The sequence below is a fragment of the Nyctereutes procyonoides genome, unplaced genomic scaffold (genome assembly GCF_905146905.1).
Source record: "Nyctereutes procyonoides isolate TBG_1078 unplaced genomic scaffold, NYPRO_anot_genome, whole genome shotgun sequence".
Classification (NCBI taxonomy): Eukaryota; Metazoa; Chordata; class Mammalia; order Carnivora; family Canidae; genus Nyctereutes; species Nyctereutes procyonoides.
Genome location: NW_026575082.1, coordinates 12,940,444 through 12,961,281, shown reverse-complemented (window position 1 = coordinate 12,961,281; position 20,838 = coordinate 12,940,444). Strand labels below are relative to the sequence as shown.

General features: G+C 39.3%; 1 protein-coding gene across 2 annotated transcripts in view; it reads left to right on the top strand.

The window, feature by feature from the left end:
• Positions 1–20,588, top strand: part of LOC129514423 (serpin B7-like) — a 51,246-nt gene extending 30,658 nt beyond the window's left edge. For both annotated transcript variants that reach the window (XM_055332973.1, XM_055332974.1), the window contains exons 3-8: positions 4,135–4,185; positions 4,730–4,846; positions 11,981–12,098; positions 16,123–16,265; positions 17,595–17,741; positions 19,415–20,588. In XM_055332973.1, coding sequence (XP_055188948.1) covers positions 4,135–4,185; positions 4,730–4,846; positions 11,981–12,098; positions 16,123–16,265; positions 17,595–17,741; positions 19,415–19,813 — 975 coding nt within the window. In that variant the 3' untranslated portion in view covers positions 19,814–20,588. The remainder of the gene's footprint in view (positions 1–4,134; positions 4,186–4,729; positions 4,847–11,980; positions 12,099–16,122; positions 16,266–17,594; positions 17,742–19,414) is intronic.
• Positions 20,589–20,838: the final 250 nt, after the last annotated feature.

Below are 20,838 nucleotides of genomic sequence, written 5' to 3'. Positions count from 1 at the left end.
TAAGTGGCAGAGCTATGTTTCAAATTCAAGGTGATATCCTAAGTCAGAGTCTCTAAACCTTGGCCCTACAGACATTTTAAGGCAGATAACTCTTTGTTGTGAGTGGCTTTTCTGTGCCCCGGAGAAGGCTTAGCAGCATCCTTGGCCTTTTCTCGTTAGATACCCACTAGTGTACCTCTCTTTTGTCGTGACAATCAACAGTGTCTCCAGGTATTGCCAGATGTCCCCCACGAAGTAGAATCAACCCACAACTGAGAACTATTTGCCTTAAAGCCGCCAAACTGAGATGCAGCCCTAAGTACATTATTGAAAAGCCTCAGTTATTTTAAAGTTGGGATTTTGATCAACAAATCTAAAGCCTTTGGGAAAGAAAAAACTTAGCAACTCATAAAAATGTATTCATTCATTAGTATAAATACATAATGTTTTAGAACCTAGTAAGGCAACTTGATGTCATGGAAACAGATCATTGGCCTGCGAGTTAGAAAGTTAGATCCAAATTCTGATTTGGGAAAATTAGTTCACCCGTGTGGGCCTCAGGATCCTTACCTGTAAACTGTGGGGGTTGCTTTGGTGGCATCCACCTAAGATAGTCTCCAGGTTGTTCCTGTTCCATATGTTAGACAAAGATGGATCGGCTCCACACCCCACGCCTTTAACACAACAGAAGGCAGTTATTTATTGTTGTATGATTTCAGTTTAGGAACATTCTCAGGCTATTGCCTGATTCATTTCTTGAGGTCTCCTTGCCCCCCAGCTGCCATGTGAACTCGGGTCAATAGCTCATGGGAGGTGGGTCACAGTGAATTCAAAGAGCCTTTCCTACCAGGATCTGCTCTTTTTACTGTCACTGGTGGATTCTGTACCTTTCCTGAGTTACTTCTTACAACCCTTGCTATTATGACTTCCTATAAGAAACATGTAAGAGGGGAGAAAATGGCAACTGTAGAGACCGAAACACTCATATAATTCATTTGTACAAATATTTAGTTGTCTGCAGTATTCCTTCTTGGAAATTGTTAGCCTTCCCCTACAGCCCCCCAATCCTATCCCTTGTAATACCTGGCACTTGACTGGTATATATATAAAAGAGAAATCCAGCCTCAATCAATTTATTTATAATTTATGGCATCCATTCATCTGTCTCTCTTAAGTGTTACCATGGATCAGTGGTCATTTTTGCTTTTGATGCTCAGATGGTCACAGTTGGGCCAGTAGAAATCTCTTTAAATTTGTCATTTTAAAGAAATCCTTACAGATGATTAAATCTTTGCTAACTGACAACATGGTGTTCTGGGCCTATCCTGAATTTTCTTGGCTCAAGACAGGCCAGGTTACCTACTCTCAGTGAAGCCCTGGTTCCTTTATTGGATAATAGTAGGATAATAGTATTGAAATCTAGAACTGGCACACATGAGGTTCAGTGGAGTTAAAGTGACATACCAGCTACTTGCCATTTAAGTGAAAGAGAAGAAAAATATATTTATTTATTTATGAGGTCCTGTGTTCAGGACAATATTTTTTCATTTAGCTCTAATATTACTCTACTTCATTATTTTGATATAATGGTTTTTGTTTTATTTTATTTTATTTTTGGAGTAAAAACTAAGTCTTATTTATTTTTTAAGACTGAAACACTAGGAGTATATGTCACAGCTTTGAAACACCAAAGACAGGCTCTATTATCGTTTCAAGAAATAAGTTGGCAAAAATATAGCTAGGTCTTTATCAAAATGATAAGGTGCTAGAGCTAGGGCAGGACCACTACGTGATACAAAGGCCCCAGGCAAAAGTGGTACTTGGTAAGGGGTATGGCTTCCCATACCCAGTGTAGCGTCACCTCTCATGTTTTTGCAGGGTCTCCTAGCTGAAAGATGTACTGTGTATTTCAAGAAATGCATATCCACATCTTCTTGGCCGGAAACAGATATCCACAAGTAACTGTTCGAAGTTCAAAATTCTTATTCAAACTACCTCTCCCAACTCCACATCTTAAATCAACTTAATGCCCTCGTATAATAAAACAAAAACCAAGTAAAATAAAGACTAAGAAACCTTTTTTCCCCCTTCTAAATTAGTGACCTCATGGATTTTGTTTTATAGCTTATGGAAAATGATTTGGTGAAACTTCTGGTAAAACAGGGTTGGCAGCAAACAGAAACACCTCTGCTTACACTAATATAATCGTTTTTATTTTTATTTTTTTTAAAGATTTTTATTAATTTTTTCATGAGAGACACAGAGAGAGGCAGAGACATAGGCAGAGGGAGAAGCAGTCTCCCTGCAGGAAACCTGATGCGGGACTCGATCCCAGGACTCCAGGATCATGACCTGAGCCAAAGCAGATGCTCAACCACTGAGCCATCCGGGTGCCCTGGTCATGGTAGTTTTATTGTTAAATGTCTAATAGCTTAGAATTTTTGAAAATATAAAAATATATATATATCACCTCAATATTGTACCGGTCCAGTTTACTAAAAGCCAATTAGGAATATCAGAAGAGACAACTAGATTTTATCAAAATAGAGTAAAATTAGAAATGATCAAAGAACGATAGTAAATATTTATACTTGTTGAAGCTTTTTTCAAAAACTTCACAAGAATGACTTCTGGGCATTCATATACTTTTTTATAATATTGGTTTCACAAGAGTTAAACCAACTATAAACTTGGTTTCAAAAGAATTAGTTCTGAAAAGACAGCATTTTTGAGTCCTGACACTATACCATGATGTTTTATGTTTCTGGTACTTCTGAATTTTCCCAAATACCAGTCTATCTAATGCCAAGGCAAAATGAGAAAGGGGCCTGATATTTTTCATGCTCCACAATGGCATAGAGCTTGGAGGCGGGCGGGATGATATCTGGATGCCAAGGATGGTGTCTCAATGCCTGCAAAGACCCCATCAGTGAATTTTAAATTGACTACTAATCTGATAAGATTTGCCTTGTTGCCTTTGCCTTATCTCTTACTCTACCTCAATATTAATTATTATTCTAGAGTAAGAGGATGTAGAAACTGAGGTAGGTTCCAATTCTCTGTGACCTATTAAGACTAATAGTGACACTCCTAGTCTTCATACGATCTCATATGTCTTACTGAGCTGTTCCATTTCTTCCTAGCCAATAAGATGGTGCTGTCAGTTAGGGGTTTGAAGTCTTGAAGTTGATTGCTCCCACAGAGGCACTGATAGCAGCATTGACTTAATTAAATTCCCATACATGATTTCTTTACCCAGTGTCAAAGTGGTCTTTCACCCCTTCTCCCTACTTCCCTACTTCTACCTCCCACTAGCTTCAAATATGGCACATATGACCCCTTAAACCTACACCCTTCTACAGAAAATCTTAGCTGTCTCGGTGTATCTGGGAGGCAGCGCACACTCAGTTTGCTCCAGACAGTTGCATAAATGACCACCATATACATAGTATATTCTTATCACTTCCTAAGAGAGAAGCTGTTTTGCATTTCAGAACCTGTGGATGTAAGGGCCTGGGGAAATTCAGGTAAAGTGCAATAGAAAATTAAAGCTTGAGCAGAATAGCAATTATTAAAATAATAGGATTAGGAAAGCCACGTTGGAAAAGGAAAAACCTAAAACTACCCAATTTCAGATAATCGCAGGATCTTCTTTATTTTTTCCTCAAATAGTCGCAGGATCTTAAATTACATCTCTCAAGTCCCAATTTAGCTTCACATTTAGGACTTCCTAGATATTCAGTAACTACGTCTCCCTTTTATGTCTTGATGCCTACGTATTTAGCCTTAATCTTGCCCACCACGTAGCTAAATAAAATTTCTTATTTGATTCTTTTTGATCCTTGTCTAGGTTTAATCAGTGAGTAACTGTTAAATTGCTCCACCAGAATGAGCAAACCAAAATAACTATCAAGCACAATCCATTTTGTAGCCATCGATTTATTACCTCTGCCAGCTTGTGGCACTTTCCCCAGTGAATAATCTGTGTCCTAACCAAGTCAATAGGGGGGCTGCACCTGTCACGTGTGCCCTGTGTGCTTCCAAATACACACACAAACACAATCATTGACTATGAAGTCTCTTCCTTAACTTTATTTTGTGGGGTCCCCTACTGTCGAGCAGGACCTAACTGCTTTCCTTGCTCCCCGTTTGCAGATGCTTCACTTCAACACAGCGTCAGGATGGGGAAGCTCTTCTAACACTCAGGTAAAGACAACATGCCAAAAAAGAATGTGAGATTAAATTTAGAGAAATTACCATCTCACCGATGTAGTTAATTATGCTTAGTGTCCTGTCAAAGCCAAGGACTATGTCTCACTCAGATTTCCACAGTGTGGCATCTTAAGTACGAATTTTGATAATTTACTTGTTAATTATAAATTTACCAATATTTGTGTGTGTGTTGGTCAGATTTTGGCAGATTTTGCATTTATCCTTTGATATTCACAGCCAATTTATATTGGTAAAATGAACTATTTAGTATACATACAAGGTAAATTCATTATCTGCTGTTAACAATTTTGTTCTAAGGTTAATTATTTTGGTAAAATTTTTAATTAATGTTGATTACAGATACTATTATGAGAAAGGGCCAGAAATTGTAAATATAGGTAGCATTGCTGCTTTTACAAGCATCATAATTTTTCAATTCTTTTCTGGTATAATATACATGTTTTATTTCTTGTGTAAGTAAGAGTGCAGTTATATTTGCAGTCCTGTAATACAGTTTTATGAATCTTTTTAATAACAGCCAGGACTTCAATCTCAACTGAAAAGAGTCCTCTCTGATATAAACACATCCCATAGGTATTACGAGCTCAGCATTGTCAATGGTCTTTTCGCAGAAAAAGTGTTTGACTTTCATAAGGTAAGTGTGGTCTCCTGCATCACAGGTGATTTCTTCTCTGGACACTAGTCTCGTTCAATCCATTGTCTGCAAAGGGACTTGTGTCTTTCTAGGGAGCCTTACAATGGAGATTTTTTTTTCTTTTTCTTTTTCTTTTTCTTTTCTTTTTTATTTTTTTAGATTTTTTTTTCTTATAGCTGCTAATGATGTTCCCAGATGTCTTCGAAATTTCATCACTCTGTTTTCAGAGTGCAGTTCACTTGAGCCAAGTGATCCCCATACTCAGGGTCAGCAGACTTCGAGGCTCCAAACCCCTGTCCTCTGGCGGTGATGCGGAGCTGTAACCGGGTGGGAGGAGCAAGCAACCCATTTAGGGTTTTCTGTGGGCAGCAGAGGAAACAGCTTTTCCTCTGAGCTTCGTGTCTCCTGGGATGGCTGTGGATCCCCAGGGCTGAGTCCCCCCCTCTGTTCTCAGCCATGCTTTCATCTGTCCTGCCAACAGTAACGTTGCGGTGAGATCACTGACCCAAGGGCCCCTTGTGTGGGACTTAGGATAAGGCCAGGCAGCAGCAGGGAAGTGAGCGGAAGGCAGAGGATTGGTTCACTCGAGGTCAGCAGGCGAGTTTTCATGTTACTTTGTGGTGTCTGTGTTATCACTGCATTCACCACCCAAAGACCAGTGTGACCCAGACCACACCCTACACGCCACTGGGCTCAACCCACGCTTTAGAGCCACCATCGCTGGGGCGACCAGGCAGGTTAGTACTATTGAAGCAGATGCAAGGGCCATGATTTTCTGGGCGTGCTTCTTCTCCCTTTGAGTTCCCCACTTGTCAGACGACCACAGAGCTTTGCTTCATGACATCTCTGGGCTGATCTCCACTTGCCTCTTGGCCAGCTGTCTGTGTTCCACCCAGCCATTATTGTCTCTCCAGTCACCCACACGGATTCTCTGCCTTCCTACACCACTCCCAAACCCTTTGGCAGCTGGCCAAGTCTGAAGCATGAGGCCACTTTGTGTTTTAATCTCTCCAAAGGAATCCTACCGAAGCTTTACAGGGGCCACCCTCTGTGTTCAGCTGCACATTTTGTGCCTCTTTTCCCACACATGCTGCAGAGTCCCTGAGGGACTGCTAGCTCTTTAACCTGGAGGTTGATGTGTATGTCATGTTACTATTTATAGCACATTTCCATGTTACTTTATCTGGCACTCAGTGTGTGCACCCAGCGCGGTGAGGGTGACATCCGATCACCAACATGGAAAACAGACACTGCCATTTCTACCGTCCCAAACCTTTATAAACACAGTTAGTTACTCTAAAAACTACTTTGCACTGAAAATGTAACTATTGTCGTCAACGTTCGGTTGTCAGACCAGTGCAAAGATAGATCATCTCCCAAGTATTTTTCCTTTTGTTGTGTAACAGTTTTTTACTCATATTTGAGTATGGATGAGTCCAACAGAATTGCTAAAGATAATAATAATGTATGAATTGTCTTTACAAAAAAGTATGTAGAAGACCCAACCACCATCTCTGTTGCCTTCTCCTCCCTCTTCCCCAAATCTGTGCTACATCTGTCTTGGTTGGTCGGACCTCTGTGAATGCCATTCCTGCCCCCCAGCTCTGCCATCATCTCGGGTAACTGAAGGTTCCCCAGGGACGCTGAAGAGGACACCCAGCTGTGAGCACAGTCACGGTGCTCACAGTGACCCTCCCTCTATACCACTACAGTAACAAATGCCCAAGCCACACCCTGAAACTCATCAACGCCCAGAACTGTTGCACTCCTGAAATCTACAACTGGAGTTGCCTGTCAGTGGCCACATCATTCCATGCTTCTTGTTCTTTCGTTATTTCAGCCCCACCCTACCTGTTCTTCAGCTGCAGTGAGTTATGCAATTTTTTTAATCTCTCTGTCGTCTCTCAACGTATCAGCTCTCTCTTTCCCCCAGCAAAGCCCCATCCGGATCAGTCCCATGACTTCCCCCAGCAGCTGTTCCTTGGCCACCCACTACCCGACACTTGTGCTGTGTGTGTGTCTGTGTGTGGTCACCAGCATGATGCCACTGGCTCCCAGCCCTGCTAGGTGTTCTCTGTGCTGCCCAGCAGTCAGCTGGGTGCTCAGTAATTTCTTTCTCTCATTCCTCCCAACACTTACTGAAAGCTCTTCTGCCTCTCTCAGTTTCCCAACAAACCCTTGTGGCCACCCTCAGTTTCAACTAGTTCTGTGCCATGAGCTCTAGATCTCTGATACGTTAGATCCATCCAGTTGGTCCTGGGGCAGGAGAAGGGCCCAGGGCTATGGGTGCCCAGGTGAGGACCAGGAGCCATGGGATTTGGTGGAAATGTCCCTGGGTTTTCTTCAGCACACATCCTGTCTCCCCTGGTCATCAGAATTACGACAGCAACAGGGTGTCAACCATGGCCTTCCGGTGTGTGGGTGGATGTCTGGGTCATCTGGGATAGCCCGAGACCTCAGGGTGACACCCCTGTGCTCCTCAGAACTGCTGCTCTGGGCTCCATGGGTGACTAGCCAGCGGAAGGGACCACCCGCACACCCACTGCTGTCTGCCTGGCCAAGATCAAACACTTGACTCGGTCCTAATTTTACAATCGTTTGTCGTCTTCACCTCAAAAATAGACTTTCCATACTTGGCACAAGCACCTTTAAATTTCAAACTTTTTTTTTAAGATTTTATTTATTTATTAATGAGAGAGAGAGAGCAGCAAAGACACAGGCAGAGGGAGAAGCAGGCTCCATGCAGGGAGCTTGACATGGGATTCGATCCCTGGTCTCCAGGATCAGGCCCCAGGCTGTAGGCGGCGCTAAACCCCTGAGCCGCCTGGGCTGCTCCCCCCCCTTTTTAAAATAGGAATTTACTTTAGTACTTAAGTGAAAATACATGTTGTAATATACATAGGATAAATATTTTAGTTCTGGATAGGCAATTTGATCTTAAAATTAATGGAAGAATTTTCAAGAGACACAGTGTGGCTCTTTCTTAACGATGAACATATGATAGAAGTTTGCGGAACAGACTGTATATAGAGAAAAAACCTAGACTTGTGTTGTTTTGTATTCCAGCTTCTCTTCTACAGGTAGAAGCACATTCACCACAGAATAATGTATTTTCTTATTTAAGCAATAAATTCCCATCTCCACTTGTCTTCTACTTGACAAAGAAAACAGAGACCATCATGGGTGATCCATATCACCGACTCACACCCGGCTCCCTTTCCTCTTTCCCTTCATTTTCAGAGGGAACACTGTTTAATGGATAATTTTTCCATTTCTTCTTGCCACCTCACTCCCCACCCAAGTTTCTTGGTGATATGTTTCCGTCAGTATTTTTCCTGAACTTCCGTCACTCTACTGTCTTCGCATATAAATGTGCTCCAGAGACAAATCTTCTAAATTTTTCTCTTCTTTTTTTTTTTAAAGTTACCCCATGATTCTCTTCTCATTTTTGTGTTTCTCAGTCTGACAATCTAAACTTGAAAAATCAAATTTCTTCAGAGTGGTAAATCTAGGCAGGATCCATTTTTTTCACCCTCTCTCACTACTCTAGCTATTGCACACTAGCTTCTACCTTCTACATTCTCCTGAAGCTGCTCTTACCAAGGTGACTGATGGCTTCCAATGGACACCAAGCTATGGACACCAAGCTATGGGCACCTCGCAGTTTTGGTCTTACCTGCCTCTTTAGTATTCAACACTATTGGAGCTCCCTGAAACTTTCCCCTCTCATAGTTTCTATGGCATTGATTTCTCCTGGTTTTCTACCTTCTTCTTCATCTCATTTTCCTTTGTTTATCTTTATTCCTTCACTTATCTCTGAAATACTGGTGTTCGTTAGGGTTCTGCTATCAGACCTCTAACACTTTGAGTCTACTCTTTTACCCGGGAAGAGGTGATCAACTTGAAAGTGTGTAGTTCCTTGACTCTGTCCTCCATAACTCCACAGTTCTCTGTGGCTGTATGATGAATCATTCCTCACCCAGAGTGCTATGCTCATCTCTCTACCTGCCTACTACAAATCCTCAGGGTCTATGGATTCTTCAGCACACCATCTCTCCTGTCCCCACATATTCTCCAACCCCTGGGTTCTCTTTCAGTGAATGACTTACCAAGTATTTTGATCAACTCTGACTTATCCCTTTCCTGGAGCTTCATAGTGCATCAGAAAAGAAGACCTAAGAGGTTTTCCTTCTACTTTCAAAAGAAAAGTTATTTTGAAATAATTTCTTTTTTAAAAAAGATTTTATTTATTCATGAGAGACACACAGAGAGGAGAGGCAGAGACACAGGGAGAGGGAGAGGGTCCATGCAGGGACCCTGAAGTGGGACTCGATCCCAGATCCCCGGATCACACTCTGAGCAAAAGGCTCAGAGTGAGATGCTCAATCACTTAGCCACCCAGGCGTCCCTTGAAATAATTTCAAACTCACATAGAAGTTGCAAGTATTGTAGAAAGAACATTCCCCCCCTGGACCATTTGAGATGCTTTATCATATTTGAATAGTTTCATGTAATTCCTACAAAAAATGATATTCTTCTAAATAATCATGATACAACCATCAAGATCAGGAAGTTAACAATTTACATTAGTATCAGCTTATCAGCTTATCTTTCAAACCTTTTGAGTTTTACCAGTCAGCCCAACATCATCCCCTCATAGCAAAGGATTTAGTCAGAGTCATGCACTATATTCTGTTGTTGACTCACTTTTAGTCTTAGTCTCCTTCAATTTGGAACATTTCATAGCCTGTTTTGACTTTCATGATCTTGACAATTTTGATGATATTCACAGTGTCCAGTTTTAGGCCAGGTATATTTTAGAATGCCCTTCAGTGTGGGTTTGTTTGATGTTTCTTCATAATTAGAGTTCCATTTTTCCCCAGTTTGACTGAAATATGATTGATATTGATATGTAATATTGTATAAGTTTAAAGCGTATGGCATGTTGATTTGATACACTTATATATTGTGCGAGGATTATTGCCATAACATTAGCTAACACTTGCACCAGATTTGATGGAAACATCCAGTGTTTTGTTTTATTGTGTTATCCCTATTGCACACCAGCAGGATTCTGATTTATCCCATTGCTTGTCCTGCCATCTTTGATTATGTGATTACACAGATATGCTGGGTTTCACTGTTGTGAAGTTCCTCCTTTTCCCCTGTTGTTAAGTATTTTGTAGGGAACTGCTTTCAGGCTGTGTAAATATCTCATTCTTGAGAAAACGTATTTATTTATTTGTTTGTTTATTTATAGCAATATGGACCCATGGTGTCTTTTGTTTTAGCCAAAAGGTTATAATCCATCATATTATTTTCATGCTCAAATTATTTCTTCTATTGGCATCTGTGTTTTTTTTGATAGGCCCCCTTCATTTGAGCACTCTCTGGCACCATGAGATGTTCCAATCTCATCTTCTTTTCCTGTTTTAGTCCTAGAATCAGCCATTTCTCCAGGAGCCCTAGTTCTTTTTAAGGAAGATACATGCATATATTAAATGCGTGTTCATCTCTTTACTTGTATCTAATGAAACTCATGAGTTCCTATTGGTATCTCCAATTTCCATTAATACACCACAGGGTTCATTTTTTTGTTTTCTGTCTTCCTATGTTTGTTTATCTCTCTTCTCTAATAGTGAGAAGTCTGGCTGACATTATTCTTATATATTTACTTGTTTGATCCACCTCCTTCTATGTAACCAATCTCCTATCACTGATGCTGTTGCCCCTCCCAGTGTGAAAACACCTTCTTCATCCCATGAGAGATCTGCCCCTCCATGTTAGGCTGTTTCTCCACGAGAATACTTCCTCCCTCCACTTAGTCCCCCACACCCCATGGTGAGCTGCCTACCACAGAGATGTCACTCCCACTTTTTTGTGCTTTGACACCCCACATGGATGCCCATCTCACACTATTTAAGATCTAGTATCTGCATAAGGACTCCCCTCCTCAGGGATGCCTCAGGACTTTGCCTGAACTTGAATTCCAGAGCTGGGCTTCCCTGACAAGGCAATGTGTTCTTCATCTGCTTTGGCCACTCAAACTTTGTGCTGAATGGCTCCTCACTGTGATGGGGCTATGCCATCCAGCCCTGCCACAGTGGTCCTCCCCATCCTGAGATGTATACCTACCTAGATTCGCCCCTCCTTATGGCTTTGAGTCTGAATGGTTCAAGAAGGAAATGGAAGGGTAGGGGATAAGAAAAGAGCTAGTTCCACCTTCTAGTGCATTTCTAACATTTGTCTTGTCTTCCCCATGACCCTGGAAATTGCTAGTGCCTCGGTTCAGGACCTCTTTACATCCTTCAGGATAAACTATTAGGACACTTTAACAAGTCCTTCTATTTCCAATCAGTTTTATTTTCTGTGCTGATTTCAGAGTCCCCTTTATGAAATGTACATTTAAATATTATTCCTCTGTTTAAATGCTTTAAATAACTTACTCTAAAATAAAATGAAAGCTCCTTGTCAAGGGCAACAAGACACTCACGCTCTTCCTCTGCCCTGGCTCCATTTCCATCTTCTACACATGCTTCCATCAGCACAAATTCCTGTTGGTCTTCTGAGTGTCCAAAGATCCTCCTACTCCTCTGAGGGTACTATTGCTTGGAGTGCTCACCTTTTCTGCTTGTTCTCATCAACTTGACTTCTTTTCTTCTTTTTTTTTTTCTTTCTTTCAAGTGCAGGCAAAGTCCAGGGGCTTGAGCTTCCTTTTTTAAGTACAAGAAGTAGCCTGAAAGCCTTCTTAATGTTTTCAGTAGGAAGGGGGTGACAAAAGCAAGAAAGATAAGCTAAGACACTGTTGAAGTATTTATAGTGAGAAAGCAGTGGTAAAGCCAAGGGAGTGGTCTTTAGATGTAATCCTAATCAGCCTCTCCCTAATAAACATAAGTTCAAATAGCATGCTTGCTGTGCAAATTCAGTTTCAGGTTCTCCAGCTCCTGTCTTAGCCATGTTCTCATATTTCTAGCCATATTTCCTCATTTTTGAGTGAGGAATGAGTCTTTGAGTTAGATGGTGGAAATGAAGAGATGAGTTCAAAAACAGATTTCTTATATGCTTAGTTGATGGTGATTTATGACTATAAGAACTGTGTATTACTTATAGAACTGTAATTATTTATATTTATAGGACTATATTGAGTGTGCTGAAAAATTATACAATGCCAAAGTGGAACGAGTTGACTTTACAAATGATGTAGAAGATACCAGATATAAAATTAATAAATGGGTTGAAAATGAGACACATGGTGAGTGCAACCCTATTTTTCTATAAGATTTGTCAGTGATATGTGAATACTAACAATAGTCAAGTTTAAAGCTGGAAGTTTTGGGGCACCTAGGTGGCTCAGTCTGTCAAGTGTCTGTCTTTGGCTCAGGTCATGATCCCAGGGTCCTGGCATAGAGCCGCAAGTCCTACTCCCTGCTCAGGGGGGCGCCTGCTTCCCCCTCTCTCTCTGCCCCTCCCCACCTGCTCCTGTTCCCTTCCACTTGCTGTCTTTCTCTCAAATAAATAGATAAAAAATCTTTAAAAAATACAGGTGGAAGTCTTTTGTAAGATATGCAAGGAACAGTTCCTCCTAATCCAAAGTAATAGTTGCTGTTATTGAATATTGCTCAAGCACTGTTGGTGGGAAGACACATTGGTGCAGCCACTATGGAAAACAGTATGGAGGTTCTTCAGAAAATTAAAAACAGAATTATCAATATGCTCCAGGAATTCCACTACTGGATATTTATCCAAAGAAAATGAAAACATTTATTTGAAAAAATATATATATATGCCTGTGGCTATTGCCCCATTATTTCCAGTAGCCAAGATGTAGAAGCAACCATATGTTTATTAGTAGATTAGTGGATAAAGAAGATATATATATATATGTTGATATATATATATATCAAGATATAGATAGATAGATAGATAGAAAGGAATATTACTAAGCCATAAAAAGAATGAAATCTTACCATTTGCAGCAACATGGACAGACCTAGAAGGTATAATGCTAAGTGAAATAAGACAGAGAAACACAGATATTATGATTTCATTCATACATGGAATTTAAGAAACAAAACAAAGAAAAAAGATACAAACAAAAAACTGACTTAAATGCAGAGAAAACAGGTGGTTGTTATCAAAGGGGAGGTGGGGGGGAGATGAAATAGGTGAAGGGGATTAACAGTACACTTACTTCGATAACCACTGAGTAATGTATGGAACTGTTGGATCATTATGTTGTACACCTAAAACTAATATAATAGTGTATGCTAACTGTACTTCAACTAAAAAAAATAGAGTGGCAGTTATCAGGGTCTGGGGCTGGTGCATGAAGGAGAGTTGTCCGATGCATTTAGAGTTTCAGTTTTTCGAGATGAAGTAAGTTCTGAAGGTGTGATGCACAGCAAGGCATATATAGTTAATACAACTGACCTGTTAAGATGGTAAATATGATGCTGTATGTTTTTTAATCACATTGAAAAATGGGAAGCAAAAATTCCTCACAATTTTAGCACCTCAGTAAATCACAGTTTCCTTTTCCCATTTTCTTTTTTTTAAATTTATTTATTTATGATAGACATAGAGAGAGAGGAGAGAGAGAGAGAGAGAGAGAGAGAGAGAGAGGCAGAGACACAGGCAGAGGAGAGGGAGAAGCACGCTCCATGCCAGGAGCCCGACGTGGGACTCGATCGCGGGTCTCCAGGATCACACCTGGGCCAAAGGCAGGCGTGAAACCGCTGAGCCACCCAGGGATTCCCCCTTTTCCCATTATCTATTTTAGTCCTTGGCCTCATGCACATAAGTTGACCTAGTTATGTTTGTAGCCTATGTTCACATCTATGTCTAGATTTTTTTCTTCATACTCTATCTCCCACATTTTTACAGACTACTTTGCAATTTTCATGACTATCTAATTGCAAAGAACAAGTATGAAATAAAGAATGTAAACATATCCTCAGTAGCTTTTTATATATATTATATGGTGGAATGATTTGGGATGTATTGGTTAAATAAAATATATTATTAAATAAAAAAGAATTGCTTTCATATTTGTCCACAATGTGGTTCTGAGTATCTTAATAATCTGCATGCTTTATACTTTTCAGAAATCTTATCTATTACATTATCTCATTGGATTGGGAAACAAACCTATGAAACAAATATTGACTTCATTATGACCATTTCATCCATTAGTGACAAGCTGAACTAATTTACTCAGTTATCCTCAATATCTTATACCTGTGTAGTGAACAAAGACTAGAAGACTATAGAACATTATTTTCAGTGACCACAACATAATATTTCATTATAATGATCAATCCAGTATCTTGCTGTTTTTTCTTAAAGAAGCTTATTGAACTTATGACATCCTACTATATGTGAAATATATTTTTATATCATTGCTTCTTCTAAAAGATGCATACTTTATCTTTCATTTTAAAAGCCTCTTCATTTATCAAAATAATATTTGTGGCAATGGTAGTACCTTTCAGAAAAAATACATTGCTTTATTGGTAAGTGTCTTTCATACATCTAAAAACCGATTTCCAGCTGATGTTCTGGTTGAGTCAAAACAAATATGGTATTTTATAATCAACTGATTATAAGCCTGGTCATTTCTTTACTTAAGGCTTGACCCGGATTTATACTCAGAACAATATACCTGTATTTGCTGAGTCTGGTTCTGTCTCAAATATATGAAACATGTGACTTGCATTCTTAAAAGGTAAACATTCAACATACTACAACTGGGAACAAGAATACAGTGTCTCAATTTCCTTTTGTTCATTCATCATTACCTCAGTAGAGGATTACTTTGACCATTAGCCACCACAAGTTTCAAATACACTATTCACAAACTAACACTGTGCCATTGCTTTTCCCAATAACTGAATGGAATTCTATTTAGTGTGTATTTTTTAAGGGTATCAGATTGATAACACCTTTTTCCGTCTGGACCAGTTATTTATTTCTTTTCCTTCTTTTTTCATGCAAATATATGTTAAAATTATTCTTAGTTTGATAAGCATTTGTTCTCAATACTCATTTGGGGGGAACACTTCAAAATGCTGCCAACATACCAACAAACCCACCCAGGTCTTATCACCCCTTCCCCATCCTCCACACATACCAGGGCAGTCCTTTTGAAAGAGAAATCTGACCCATCATGACGGTGTTCTTTCTTATCTTACAATGAATACTGAATAATCATTTTCCATTGCTTTCAGGATAATCCAAAGTTACCACCAGACATGTAGGCTCTTCATTATTTGGTCACTGACTGTAACCTTTCCAACCACTACTTTCCCTAATACATCAGAATGAGTTAGGATTTTCCCAAATATGCTGTGCTCTTCCAGGCTTCCGTGTGTTTAAATAGACAGCCTCTACTATATGCAGCTTCTCTCTGCCTCCCCTTGGCCCTCAGCTCCAGCAGAAGGTCAAGCCAGAGATGAGAGCCCCTAATCTGTGCTCCTACAGCACCCTGAGCACATGGCTGCAGTACCAATGTGTATGGCTCTGTTTGGTTGTTGCCTCCCCTGTGCTGGACCGTGAACCCAATGAGGACAAGGACGGTGCCTTTCATGGTTATGATTCAAGTATCAAGAGTAGGTTTGACATCCAGCAAAAATCTTAATGTAGAATGAAAGAAGTAATTAGCCCAACAGAATGGAGTTGAATTATATTTGGAGGGCTGTGATCTCATTGGGGCAGTAAAGTAGTTTGGTGCTTACAAGCAAGGAGGGCCCTTGGGGAATTGTCTTTCTGGGTTGGAATCCTTTTGCCGTAACTTTCTTGTTGTATGATGTTGTATAAATTATTCCATCTCTCTGTGTTCCATCTTCTTCAACAGGAAGTGAAAACAATAATAGTGCCTGCCTCATAGAGATTTTGTGAGGATTAAACCAAATACTGTACATAAAGTGTTCAGAGAGTACTGGATGGAGTGATTGTTCGTAGATTATTACTAATATCATTTATTATTAGAATTATGTCATAAGGAAAATATCATGTTCAGCTTGTCTTTTTTTTTAAATTACATTAATGGGGTGCCTGGGTGGCTTAGTCAATGGAGCATCTGCTTGTTGATTTTGGCTCAGGTTGTGATCTCGGAGTGGTGAGATCCATGCTCAGTGAGGAGTCTGTTTGAGATTCTTTCCCTCTGCCTCTACCCCTCCCCCTGCTCTGCCTCTCTCTCAAATAAATAAGTCTAAAAATATAAAAAATAAAAATTACATTAAAAATTAACATTTTTTTCTCCATTTATTTGTCCAAAGGTAAAATCAGGAATGTCTTTCAAGAAGATGGCATAAGCTCCTCTGCTGTAATGGTGCTGGTGAATGCCGTGTACTTCAAAGGCAAGTGGGAGTTGGCCTTCAGCAAGAATGAAACCTTAAATTGTCATTTCAAATCTCCCAAGGTATGGAAATATTTTTAATTTAAGAAGTTTTTTTTTGCCAATAGTATTCCTTTGCAGAAATTATGGTATTTATATAGACAAATGAAGGATTCCTCATTTCTTTACTTATTTCTTCTACTGCTTACCAGTGCTTTATGGTGAATTGCTTATAATACAACTTATTTTCCTGATAATGCAGTTTATGGTACATGACTGGAAGTGTCCCGTAAGTCAATATTTCTTAAAATACATTCAAATTTTAGAAAAGTAATAAAGTATGGATTCATTTAAAAGTATTCTAATATTTGGATGCCTATGTCATCAACTTGAAAATATGACAAAAGTGTGCTTTTAGTTTTTTGTAATTCTAACTGTGGGGTGGATAGTTCTAGTCATTTAATATCAATGATTTTCCTGAGGCAAAGCAAGGATGTGTGTCTTTTTACAAAGGAAGAAGTTATATTTAGTAAAGTTACACATTTCCAAGTGTCAGTCTTAACCAACTTTTATAAAACATATATTCTTGTGTGTGTGCGTGTGTGTGTGTGTGTGTGTTTGTGTGGTTACCAATTTGTACACAGTAATCTAATAGTAGAAACATCAAAGGCTTTGGAGTCAAGTTAACTCAAGCACTATAGACCTTCTTATCCTCACAAATGAGGCGATTCCACTAATTGATCTCAAAAGTTTCTTTCAATCACTCAGCCTTTTGAGGCAGAGAAACTCAGGTTAACTTAAAATTAGTTTTATTTATTGAAATATTCTTCCTGCATTTTTCCACATCAGAAATTTGAGACGTAGGAGTACTGAGAGCTGGTGGAAATAAAAGATCACTGAATGAGTGATAAATATTACTATGAATACTCTCGATATTTTTCTTTCATCAAAAGTAAAATACAGACAGTACTATCCAAATCACAAAATTTAAGAATGAAGTCTTATAAAAAAAAATCTATGGTGGTCATTTTAAATTATAATGGGATTTAATGATTATTCATTACTTATTATATAAACATTTTCAGGTAAAACACTAAGTGCAAAGCAGTGTACCAAGTGCTAGGTATATTAACTCATGTAATCTTTTCAACAGTTCTATGCAGTAGAGATTAGTTTTACCCTCATTATACTGGTGAAGAAATAGAGGCACAGAGAAGTGAAGTAACTTGCCCAAAGTTACACAGCTGGGAGTTTTAAACTCAGGCAGTTAATCTCAAAGTCTGAACTGTGAACCACTGCTTGGCAGCAGGTCAGGAAAAATCTATAGGAACAACCAAAAATTGAAGCATCATTTTCATTGTATAAATGAAATAAGGAGGGCTTATAAAAGTTTTTTTGCAACTTGACTTTCAGTGTCCTGGGAAAGCAGTCTCCATGATGCATCAAGAACGGAAGTTCAATTTGTCTGTCATTAGAGACCCACCCATGCAGGTTCTTGAGCTCAAGTATCATGGTGGCATAAGCATGTACATAATGCTGCCTGAGAATGACCTATCCCAAGTAAGTTGCTACTACCACTTTCACCACTGGGGAATTAGAAGATTTTTAGGATGTTATTGATTGTGTTTGTATGCATCCACTTAAAAATTTCAGGTTGTAAGAATTCTTGCATTACGATTTTCATTTAGTTTCATTGTAATTGTGTTTTTTGACATGAACAGCAAGAGGAATGTCATAACGTTGCTATTGATAAATCTAAAGTAACAATATAAAATATTGGTACTCATATTAGGTCAATAATTCGTTTGAGGGACGCCTGGGTGGCTCAGTGGTTGAGTGTCTACTTTCGGCTCAGGGCAGGATCTGGGGTTCCTGGGATTGAGTCCCTCATCGGGCTCCCCACAGGGAGCCTGCTTCTCCCTCTGCCTATGTCTCTGCCTCTTTCTTTGTGTCTCTCATGAATAAATAAATAAAATCTTAAAAAAATAATTCACTTGATAATCTTTATCACAATTAGATTTTGATTCCAAATAATCTACAGTAGTAGAAAAAAGTAGCCCATATAAAACAAACAGCAGATAACTCAAAAGATAGATTTGTTCTTTTACTCATTGTCTACTTTTTTCTTTTCCATAATAGATTTTCTTAAAGATGTTTGGGTCAGTTTAGTATAAATCTATATTCCTACATTATCCTACAGACCTATATAACCCTATGTAACTAAATAATGGGGATTTGGCTTTATGGTGAGCTAAATGAGGAAAAATTCAAATTCAGAATGAGAAATTGTTATAGATTAACTATAAACTGGATCACTTACATGCATAAAATTTAAATTAGACAAAATTTGATTATATAAATTTAGATCCTTGATAAGGATAGCTCTGAAAAGCTCTTTAGGATTCTAGTGAGACTGAATTTGAGAACAGATATCTACCTATAAGATTTGTAAATAATGTGCATGAAAAATCTTCCCTGTATAAGTCTGGACTAGTCTCTCTGATCAATTGTCAGTATTCAGGAGTTGGTGAGCTCCACTTGTGAATTGTTTGGGGCAGCAGTGGTTCTGGAAAGAGAGCCATGGGCTCATAGCTGTGTAACTGAGGTGCCCAGCCAGGCAATTCATCACATTTCCTTACAGTGTCTTGAGCTTCCCTTGTTGCATGTGTTGAGTAGGAGAGTTGACTTGGACCCAAGCCCCCCAGATGGTGTAGGTAATTGTACTGGAAGGTACAGATCACCTAAATAAACCCTGGAGGCTAGACCTCTGGGCTCCTTGCCTTGGGCCCCCTGGGGTTCCACTGGCTATTCCTGCAAGCTATGTAAACAATACCATTTCCTATTACTTTCATGATGGAAAATGGTCAAGAAACACTGGCTTAAATGACCACTGAGCTCCTTTCTCCCTCTGATGATCCTTGCTACCCTAATTCCTTCACCTGCCCACTGTTCCACTTTGGCTATATTTGTTCATATGCAGACTAGAACAGAAATGCCTCGAAATACAAGTAAGCCACACCTTGTCATAGCAGAGTGAATTAAACATGATTTGTTAAAGAGTGCTTTAACTGTGTTAATAATTTCCCATTTTCAGATTCCCCTGAACCCATTGACATTCTTACATGCAAATATCCAGGAGAGGATAATTACGGAAAACCATCTATCTTTGTGGTTGGTGTTTTATCTGTCTCTTAAGCGTATGGTTCTGAATTGCTTTTTCAATATTCCTGCAGATTGAAAACAGGCTGACCTTTCAGAATCTAATGGAGTGGACCAATCCAAGAAAAATGAGCTCTCAGTATGTTGAGGTGTTTCTTCCTCAATTCAAGATAGAGAAGAATTATGAAATCAAACACCATTTAAGAGCCCTGGGGCTGAAAGACATCTTTGATGAATCCAGAGCTGATCTGTCTGGTATAGCTGCAGGAGGCCGTCTGTATGTGTCCAAAATGGTGCACAAGTCCTACATAGAGGTCACTGAGGAGGGTACAGAGGCCACTGCTGCTACAGGAAGTAACATCGTAGAAAAGCAGCTCCCCGAGTCCAGGGTATTCAGAGCTGATCACCCATTCCTCTTCATCATCAGGAAGAATGACATCATCTTGTTTAGTGGCAAAGTCTCTTGCCCTTGAAAATCCAGTTGGTTTCTATTATAGCAGTCCTTCCCATGTCAAGGAACCACCACAGGAGAATAGATTTGAATGTAATGGAAGCACGTGGTATTTCCTTTGTGTTTACTTTCTTCTCATATTGATCAGCGGATGACTTTGGAAACTTGACCCTTTATGGACACCTGGTTGGTTGTCCTGACCCTGCTTGAACCTTTCTACTACCATGTGCCTCACTCATCTCTAAGTTCTTTCTCTTTTTGCCCCAACTCATTCCTACCATCTTGCCACCCTCCCCTCCCCCGCCCCTATAGCCCCTTGGACCCAGAGCTGAGCATCATGTCTGGGAACAGTTGGTGATGACAAAGCAGCCCTAAAGATTTGTCAGAAACTCTATAGTTATCCTGGTTACTCAGTTTCATCATAGATGAGCTTCGAAGGAAGTCCAGCTGCTGGATGTAGGTGTGAGGGATATTCTTTCCCTGCTGACCTAGAAAGACATTAGAAAGCTTCCTTTCACACACCCGATTTGAGATCAGTGTTGAATTTAGATGCCAAAAAATATAGATTTGGGTTTGGGGGACAACTAAAATATTTCATTAATAATTTCAAGTTCATGTCTTTCCATCTTTCCTTGATATAGACTTTTTTTTTCCCTTGGTAGAGACTTAACATGTACATAGTTTTTCAAATATTATGTATCTTTGAACTACTGCCATTTGTTATTTATGGTATATATTTCATGAGCTGTGTAGTTTGTTCTCTGTTTATCAGAATAAATAAATACAACACGGCTGTACCGTGTGATTGTTTTCTCTGACCAATTGTGAGGGCACCAGCCTTTATTTGCTAGGCCAAACAAATCAGCAATGAATAAAAAGAATATTTTTTAAATATAAATCTGATCTGGTTCAATGTTGCTAATTTGTTACACATGAAAGTTACTTTAACAGATACGTAGACTCATAAGGTAATTTTAAGTACTAAAATTTAAGTTCATTAGGGAAAGGATTTGCATATATGAAAATTTGTAGTAAGGTGTAAGTAAC